Source organism: Megascapheus bottae, chromosome 25 (genome assembly GCF_031878675.1).
Source record: "Megascapheus bottae isolate mThoBot1 chromosome 25, mThoBot2.hap1, whole genome shotgun sequence".
NCBI classification, from domain to species: domain Eukaryota; kingdom Metazoa; phylum Chordata; class Mammalia; order Rodentia; family Geomyidae; genus Megascapheus; species Megascapheus bottae.
The window spans coordinates 18,815,725-18,825,792 of NC_143533.1; the positions used below are offsets into that span (position 1 = coordinate 18,815,725).

At 35.2% G+C, this 10,068-nt stretch overlaps 1 protein-coding gene across 2 annotated transcripts in view; it reads left to right on the forward strand.

The window, feature by feature from the left end:
• Positions 1-10,068, forward strand: part of Myef2 (myelin expression factor 2) — a 28,820-nt gene that overhangs the window by 15,021 nt on the left and 3,731 nt on the right. Inside the window, exons 10-16 of one of the 2 annotated variants that reach the window (XM_090358466.1) lie at positions 974-1,075; positions 2,859-2,909; positions 3,399-3,467; positions 3,775-3,873; positions 4,170-4,241; positions 6,301-6,509; positions 6,589-6,640. In XM_090358466.1, coding sequence (XP_090214592.1) covers positions 974-1,075; positions 2,859-2,909; positions 3,399-3,467; positions 3,775-3,873; positions 4,170-4,241; positions 6,301-6,509; positions 6,589-6,640 — 654 coding nt within the window. The remainder of the gene's footprint in view (positions 1-973; positions 1,076-2,858; positions 2,910-3,398; positions 3,468-3,774; positions 3,874-4,169; positions 4,242-6,300; positions 6,510-6,588; positions 6,641-10,068) is intronic. The other variant, XM_090358467.1, reaches the window with a different exon arrangement.

Consider the following 10,068-nt stretch of genomic DNA (forward strand, 5'->3'; position numbering starts at 1 on the left):
TTGTAGCCTTTCTTCTATAACCAGTTAGGAGTATACATTTAATTACTGAATCTGTACTGCTATGGAACATTTTCATTATGATTCAATTCTTGAAGTACTTACAGATTATCACTATGATTTCTTCCTGAATAATATATTATGTAAAAGTTGGCTCATGCTTGTAATCCTAGCCACTCAGAATGGTGAGATCAGAGGATTGCAGTTTAAAGCAAACCTGGAAAGTCCTTGAGACTCATATATCCAATTAACGACCAGAAAACTGGAAGTGTTGCTGTGGCCCAAAGTGGTACAGTGCTAGCTTTGAAAAAAAAGAGCTCAGGGACAGTACCCAGGCCCTGAGTTCAAGTCTCAGGATCCCCCAGCGCCAACCCCCCCCCCAAATCCTTTCAAATGTGTATTTTTCTCATATTAGTTTTTGACCAAATGTGGTCAGAACACGTGACTTTTGTGATTGTACTCCTTTGAAATTCACTTGTACAAAATTATAAGTGGTTTGTCATCTGGCCCATTGTTGTAAGTATTCTAATGGTGGTTAGGAGTGTTATCCATGAACTCCAATTAATTAATTATTTCAGTTGTTTCATGACCTTATTGATACTTGCACTATCAGTTACTGAGATATTTATGGTAAAATCTCTCTTGAATGATAGATTTGTGGTTTTACAAATTTGTGCAAGATGTTCATTTTCAGATATATACATGGCTTGTAAAATGTGATATATTATTTAAAATCCTGTTGGCATTTTTGCCTTTAAATAGAATACAACCTGAAGCTGTTTGTTAAATATTTGCCATTAATAAATGATATTAGCAGTCTTGACTTTGAAGCTTTCTAAATGAGAACAAGAGCTAGTGTTCTTGTTTTCAGACTGGAAACTATTGAGTGATATTATTGCAGGAGTACAGGTATTTTCAAATTTTAGTGTCAGCTAGTTGTAAGTGGGTCTTGTTAACATTGTCATTTGTGCTTTAGGTGGTCTTGGAGGCATTGGAATGGGACTTGGTCCAGGAGGACAGCCTATAAGTGCCAGCCAGTTGAACATTGGAGGTGTAATGGGAAATCTAGGTCCAAGTGGTTAGTAATCTTTTTTCTTTTAAAATGTATTTGTCATATAATAAAGCTCTGTTTACTTTGTTATAATGTTTAAAGGGTTATTTTATAGGTATTTAGGGTATCGCTTTGTCTGCAAAGGGAATAACACCTTGAGGGAGCAGTTAGAACAAACAAGGGTAGACAGAACAGGGAAGTCCCTCTGAGACTAGTCAGGGTGGAGTGACACTGTTAGCACTGTGGATATGGAACTGTCTATGACTTGAGGAGAATTCTCAATATAGTGCTATGCTTATTACGGCACTATACAGTATTTGTGCAGTGGCTGAATGCGACTATATCATAGCAGTGTCATTTGTTAATTTAGGAAGATAGCCTCTGAGGTAGCTGGCTACTAATTTGAACTTATTTATAGAATGATTTTCAACCTTTTTGTTGTTAAGTCTCTTTCTACTCTTGAAATTTGTTGAATCTTACTGTGCTTTTATATGGTTATTTACTGTCATCGTAAACAAATGTTGTAAGAATTATTTGTTTAAAGCCAGCAATAATTAACATTAACTATTCTTAACCCTAAAAATTCTAGTTACAAACAATGTAACTTTTAACATAAATACAAATTCTTTGGTAGTGCTTGGGGTTGTATTCAGGGTCTTATGCTTGCTATATAGGTTTTCTACCACTTGAACCACATACCTCCTTTTTAAAAAGTTTTATTATTTTTCAAATAAAGTCTTATGTTTATACCCATGCTGACTGGACTATGATCTTCCTATTTATACTTCCTCTGTAACTGGGATGGTAGGTACATGTTACCACACCCAGCTTTTTATTGAGTGAGAGGTCTCATGGATTTTTTGCCCATGCTGGCATGACTTCAGATCTGTGTGAGCCACTAAGCTCAGCTTAACATAAAACAACTTTTAAGAAAATACACTATTTTGAATGAAAAAGTGAATGAGAAGAAAGACATTTTGTGTGTATCTCTAATGTTTCATTTATAATTCTTTTATATCTGCTTCATTCAGTTTATATGGTGTCAGACATTATGTAGTCTCTGGAGCATTAGGTCTTACTTCAGGAGAGAATGACAGTAAAACAGTCAAATTATATTAGTAGTATTTGATGACTGAAGTGGCTTTGGTGGATGCCCAGGGATTCCTAGAGTTTGTTAACGGATAGACAAATAAATGATATCAAAGTATTAACTATTTTTTGAGATGCTATAATCGTATTTTAAATCATGAGGGTAATTCTTACAATCATTCTGATGCATACATTTTCTCCCTTACTTTTTAAGCTGTTGTATACCTCACATTCCTTAAAACATACTATTTCATGTTGTTTATTTGTTTACACATTTATAAATTTCTCTTTTTCCTTTGAGCTGTCATATCCCTCATATTCCTAAATACTATTCAATATTTATTTATATATACTACTATATTAATTACCATGTTTAGAGAATCATTACTTTTTGGGCTGATAATTAACTATACTGTTTGGTATTTCTGTGTATGCTCTGAAAAAGCAAATGAATGCAAATGAATACACAAATGAATATTCTCTTCTTTGATGTTGTATGACTAGTGAGTTTTGCTTTCTTGTCTAATAAATATTCAGAGGCAGGTCCTTTTGAGGATAATTGCTACGGTGTAGCATTTAAAACAATGTTCTGTGTCCTGCTGTATTTCTTATACTAAGTGTTTCACTGTGGATATACCAGTAGTGTCTGTTTTCTATAATGTCATTGTTTATTCACAAAGATAAGATTCACTGAAAGCACATACTTTATATTTTATTTGAGGTATGGGAATGGATGGTCCAGGGTTTGGAGGAATGAATAGAATTGGAGGAGGTATGTAAAACATACTTTTTTTGTTTGGTTGTTGTTTGCATGTACCTATTGTTACTCCTAAGAAACTAGAACTGTGTTGAGAATTCTAAGTAAAAAAGCCATGGTTTGTTGTTGGCTCATGCAGAAATTGAGCCAGGTAGATGCTTATATGAAGATGCTGTGTGAAGAAGTAGCTGTATAAGGTAGGGTGAATGAAGAGCTTTCTAGTGAGACTTTATACTTACAAAATGTATCTTTCGGGCCAAGAGTTTGGCCTAATACTAGCATGCTTGCCTAGCATGCATGAAGACCCGGGTTCGATTCCTCAGTATCACATATATAGAAAGAGCCAGAAGCGGTGCCGTGGCTCAAGTGGAAGAGCTCTAGCCTTGCAAAATCCCAAGGACAGTGCTCAGGCTCTGATTTCAAGCCCCAGAACTGGCAAAAAGAAATGTACTTTTCATCTCTATAATTGCCCATAAAATCTCAAAATTAAACTTTATTTTGTAGGAATTGGGTTTGGTGGTCTGGAAGCAATGAATAGCATGGGAGGATTTGGTGGAGTTGGTCGAGTGGGAGGTAGGTAAATGTATATGAGGATGTTATATTATATTTGCTTTTCCTTAGTATTAAAATACCCCTCTCCTTTACTTAGGAATGGGTGCTATAGATGTCTTCAGAAGGCATATGGGTGCTAGGGGATAAGGACATGCATAACAGAAATGGGGATGGTATGTGTGGTGTGTGAGGTAAGTTGGATAAATCAGATTATTTGTATTGATGTGATTTGCTATCTTTTTCCAGTTTAGTTTAGACATACTCTTGAATGGTTTTCCTTGCATTGATGTGCTTGACAAAGGGTTAATTTGTTGCACAATCTTTTCAGAGCTATACCGTGGTGCGATGACTAGTAGCATGGAGCGAGATTTTGGACGTGGTGATATTGGAATAAATCGAGGCTTTGGAGATTCCTTTGGTAGACTTGGTAGGGCTGGCTGCATATTTCTTTCCTTTTTTCAGGTTATATTTAAATTTTTTGTTCTCTTCTTTTTTGTGTAAAACCAGAAATTTATGATGTTTCACATAATTTATTACTTGAAGAAAAACGTTAAGAGATTTTAATGTTATTAGCTTTTTCACTATCTTGCATATTTGAATTCTATTTCCAAAAGAGTTCATACTGTTCAATTATTGTACATTTTCTAAAAGCATAGCACCTTGGGAACTTTAAAGTATGATTATTTAAATTAATTAGTATATTATCTTTCCGTCCTTGTTTAGGCAGTGCAATGATTGGAGGGTTTGCAGGAAGAATAGGAGCTTCTAACATGGGTCCAGTAGGATCTGGAATAAGTAGGTTTAAATTTTTTTAGAATTTATTCAGTAATATTTGAGTGCTTGCAAAGACTTTGCAAGAGTAGTTATTGTAGTATTGCAATACTTTGTTTTAATATGCCAGTATGCCTTGTCATAATTTGAGAAACTTTGATAGTTAATGAGCTAAAGCCTTTCAGTTTGATCTTCAGTGTTAGAAATTTCTCAACCATTTGAAATTTACCTCCTTCATATTGCTGACCTATGTGTTAGATATTAGTCAGTGCAAGAATTATCTTTCTACCTAAGGAATCTAGAGATTTCTATGATCATATGTTAGGAATAATTGGTGCTTTGGCACCAACATTACCTGCATTTTATTTTTTATAATAGCTACTAGCTAATTTTATCTTTAAATACCTTATGTCTTTTGGTAGATACAATTGTAACAATAACTTAGTTGAAAGGAAAAGTTTAAACAGGTTTTTACATCCTTCAGTCTTGAAACTGATAGAATCAAGAGCAGTTGAAACTCTTAAAAATGCTGAATTTCTCCTCTTTTGCACTACCACATTTTAGGTGTTGCATATAAGCCTTAATGTATGACTTAGTTTTAACCTCTGTTGTCTGCTGAATCATGGTCAGTGAATCCTCCGTATTTTAAGAAATTTAATTTATGGAATTTCACAAACAAGAAATAAAATCTAACATCCTGTCAGTTGGAGACACTTACTTCCATTGTACCCTTCACATTTTATTCATGATACAATACTGGGCCATGAGCTCAAACTTGGCTAAGCTTGGCAAGCTTGGCTTTTTGGCTCACAGTTGGTGCTCTACCACTTGAGCCATGTCTCAGTCCAGCATTTTTGTTTTGGTGCGTTGGATATGAAGTCTCACAAATCTTTCACAGACCTTTGTGCCCCAGCTAGCTTTAAATCTCAAGCCGTTGGTTCTCACTTTTCCAAGTAACTAGCATTTTATTTATTAATATTTTTTTTTTGGTGAGTCATGGGGCTTGAACTCACCCTGGGCTCTATCCCTGAGCTCTTCAGCTCAAGGCTACCACCCTACCCCTGGGCCTAGGCATTGTCCCTGAGCTCTTCAGCTCAAGGCTACCACCCTACCCTTGAGCCAAGCCCCACTTCCTGTTTTTCTAGAGGTTAACTGGAGTCTTATGTCCTTTTGTGCCTGGGCTGGCTTTGAACCTTGATCCTTAGATCTCAGCTTCCTGAGTAGCTAGGATTACAGGTGTGAGCCATGGCGCACCCAGCTGCATTTTAAGTCAGCTTTTAGCATTGTAACTTTCTTACCTTCTCCTTTTATCTCAGTGTTTTTATGTCTGTTTTCGTACTTTTTATACTATTTATTAATTGAGAGAATTTTCATGTGTGGTAATATTAGGCACAAAAAATAAAAATTTTTGAGATTGGAAGAATAAAGGGGGTCAGGAAATAGAGGAGTGAGGTAGAAGCTAAATTCTTCAGCTTTAACTAAAGGAGACTTAATGCTAGATTTTGTTATTCCTTTTATAAGCTCTGTATACTATAGAAATTAAAAGTTAATGTTTTTCTTTATTAAAAATTTATCTGAGATCAAAAGAAATTAATAGAAATCAGGTAAAGATACAGAGGTGAGAAGTGAACTAGGAAAAGAATATTTAAAAAAATATGAGAGCAGCATGTGCTGGAGTTATTATAAGTTGAGTTTATATTCATATATCTTTATTCTAATAATCATTAGAAAATGAAAATAAGGATTAAAATTACTATAGTATTTGTAATGATTGGTAGATATTTATATAACTTAAATGTTGTATGATTAGAACACAGTATTATAGTGGTTTATATAAGTATATTTTAGAGAGGGAATAGAATTAAAGTTCTTCACTAACCAAGTATATACCTAATTAAATTGTATTCTTTGAGAAACTGTTTTATTGTCTATATGAAAATAATTGGATGCTTGTATATTACAGATTTATGTATATGGCTTTTTCTCTTCCTTTCTTTCGCAAAAATGATTTCCCCCCCTTCCTTCTTCTTCTTTTCCCAAAAAAATGACACTCTCAAATCTTCCCTGCCCTTCTCGAATGCAGGTGGTGGGATGGGTGGCATGAGCAGCGTGACTGGAGGAATGGGGATGGCACTGGACCGTGTGAGTTCCAGCTTCGATAGGATGGGACCAGGTATAGGTGCCATCCTGGAAAGGAGCATTGATATGGATCGAGGATTTTTATCGGGTCCAATGGGAAGTGGAATGAGAGACAGAATAGGCTCCAAAGGCAACCAGATATTTGTCAGAAATGTAAGCAACTCAACGTATAGTGCACCTAAAAATCTTGTTTTCTTTGTATATCTGTTACTAATACCTCTTTTCCTTCTAGCTGCCTTTTGACTTGACTTGGCAGAAACTTAAAGAGAAATTCAGTCAGTGCGGTGAGTATGTCAATGATTGCAGATACATTGATATTTACTGTGGAGGAAAAGTTGTAACCACTGCATTTAGATCTTTCAAGGCGTATTTCTAATTTAACTTAAAATGAATCACTTTACCAACTATTAGATGACAAATGTTAGAATATAGCCTATCATTGTTTTCTGATGATAAAGAAGCCTTATTATATGACTTGATTTCATAAAGATTAATGTCAACATGGTTTGCATTAGTTTTTTTTCTCATGAAAAACATTAATGGCATTTACTTCCTTGATTATAAAGTAATGCAGAGAATTACCATAGGCAATATTCTGTATTGCCTACCAGACACAGTATAGAACCTTTGCCAGGAATTCCTTAGACATGGGCACATTGTGGTGGCTTATCTGATCCCTTTGTAATTGTTCTTGGCTATAATCTAACCTTAATTATTCTTTAGGTTTGTAGGTGATCAAGTGGTTTGTTAATCTTAAAGAAAAATTTTATGTACCATACTTACTTCTGCTGTTAAATATTCTAATTTATGATGTTCTCATGTGTGTGTGTGTGTATGTACGTGTGTGTGCATACACGCATTGGGAGAATTGAGTGTACAAAGTAACAGGTTTCTTGCTGTTGGATGGATCTGAGTCTATAATCACAATAGTTAGGGTGAATATGTAGCATAGAACAATGAAAAAAGGCTGGAAATGAACTCAGTTTAGCAGGAAGCTCAGAGTATTTGGAATATATATTTATATATATATTTTAATTGTCAGGGTAACACATAGAGGGGTTCTAGTTACATTTGTCAGGTAATGGGTATACTGCTTTTTAAAAATATATTGTTAGGGTGATGTACATATGAGTTGGGTTCATTACTTCTTGAACATTGATACCCTTTTTCATTTTTTTTTTTTTTTTTTTTGTTGCCGGTCCTGGAGCTTGAACTCAGAGTCTGAACATTGTCCTTGGGCTTTCTCAAGGCTAGAGCTCTACCACTTGAGCCACAGCACCACTTCCAGCTTTTTTCTATGTATGTGGTACCGAGGAATCGAACCCGGATCTTTGTGCATGCTAGGCAAGCACACTACCACTAGGCCAAACTCCTTGCCCCTCTTTTTCATGTTTTTCTCCCATTTGTCCTCCCTCCACCCTGGAATATATATTTTTTTAACTTCTTAAAAGTCAGTGAAGAGGATAAGCTTTCTATTTTTTTCTACAAAAATAGCCTTTGTAGGCCACTATCAGCAAACCACACATGCACACACACTTTTTTTTTTCTTTTTTTTGCCAGTCCCAGCTCTTGAATTCAGGGCCTGAGTGCTGTCCTTGGGCTTTCTCAAGGTTAAAGCTCTATCATTTGAACCATTTCTGGCTTTTTTTTATGTATGTGGTACCAAGGAATCGAACCCAGGTCTTATGCATGCTAGGCAAGCACTCTAATGCTAGGCCAAACTCTCAGCCCCAGCAATAATATTTTCTACTGGGTTCTCATATGATAGTTTTTATTTTATTGATATGATTTGTCCATTTTCTTCCATCTTAGTTGGAGAGGCATTTGAGGGCAAGAAGTATAATCTTTTTATCTAGTGACTGTCACTGCTTCTGTACATCTAGTAAGAGTTGGTAATTTATTCATTCATATCTACTAATCTCTATTTTTGGTAGTCTGCTACACACTTTGAAAGTGATTAAAGTCATATATGCCAATCCTTAAAACCATATAGCTTGAAACTTCTGTTTGATTGCTTTGTGGATTGTCTTTTTATTTTATTAAATAGAAATCAGCTAATAGTCATCACTGAGAAAAGCAAAATAAGAAAATACATATACCAAAATGAATAAATCAGCATCTGGTCACGAATCCCATAGAACACAAAGGAATGAAGTCTTAGGGTGTAAGGCAATGAGCAGTAGAAGCAAGTATAGGTAATCTCTGTTGGTATAGTTTCAGTCAAAGTAAAATCATCTTGGTGATCAGATAAGGCATTGTGGTAAAAGGTAAGATGAAGCTTAACAGATAAAGAGGCAGAGTAGGGTAAAGAATGACAATGTGAGCATTATTGAGCTGATTGTACTTTATGTAGGTAACTATATCATTTTGATTTAAAAAATGCAATAATAGGGATGGATGAAAAAGCACAAGTGAGAAAGTAGTCCTTGATGTTGTATATGATGGATAATTTAAATCAAGATTTCAGCAGTAAAATAATCTCACTGAAACATTAAGATTCCATATTTATCCCTTCACTTGGAAAGGATGTATGTAGTAATTTTTCTATAGGTCCTCTTTTTATCTTATTTTTCCTTGCTATTTTGTCCCTTTGTAGAACTAAATATGTATGACTGTCTAGTTGCTAGACAAACAAAAAATAGCCCATAATGATCTAGTGGCTCTATACTACTAAAAGAACTCTAGCTTGATTTGCTTGATATTTCCACCTAGAAGTCATACTCTAAATTATGACCTGTTTGTCTGGGTTATCATGCCTCTCAGTTTGCCTAAAGTGTAGTTTCACTTTACATTTGCTACATAATTATAATTAGTAGCAAATCCCAGATGGTGAATAATGAATTTTTAAATAATTATTTTTGTATAAATATAAAATAGTTTATATTTTGATAAAGGATACTAATTTGTTTCAAAGTTCAGAGTTAAGAGTCAGTGATGATATTAACTGCAGAAGAAATGGTTGTCTGGTATCCCTCTCCTTCCATATAGTTTTCCTTTATGTTGTTAACATCATTTTTACTTTTATTGATTTAAATCTATCCTCTCTTCTGTATTTTTTATCATAGTGTATTTGAGATCATTCTTAAGACTTTAATTCCATTCTTAACACTTTAATATGCAATAAATGCATTGATTGAAAAGGGCTCACCCTTGTAAAATCTTAGCTACATGGACATATGACCATATAAAATAATGCTAATCAAAATGATCTCCAGGATATGGTAACAAGAGGGGCTTTTATTTTGTGTTTGCTTGGCTTCTCTCTCTCTCTCTCTCTCTCTCTCTCTCTCTCTCTCTCTCTCTCTCTCTCTTTTAGTAGACTGCAGTTATTTTTGTCTTTTGGGTTTTTTCCCCCCCCTTTTCTTCACTGTGGTCACTTTCTGGTTTGCATGCCCTTTGTCTTGTATATAAGTTTATCTGATTTGGGGAAGGGAAGTAGAATCTCAGAAAAGGTGGGACAAAGCAGGAACCTAAACCACAGTGAAACTCTCTAGACACTATGTTGGAAATGAACTTTAAAACCTGGGGAGGAGGAGAATCAAAGAGAGGGAATGTCAGGCACAGTGGCTCACACCTGTAATCCTAGCTGCTCAGGAGGCTGAGATCTGAGGATCAGGGTTCAAAGCCATTCCACGCACAAAAGGACCTGAGACTCTTATCTCAAATTAACCTCCAGAAGATGGAAAGTGGGGCTTGGCTCAAAGGTAGGGTG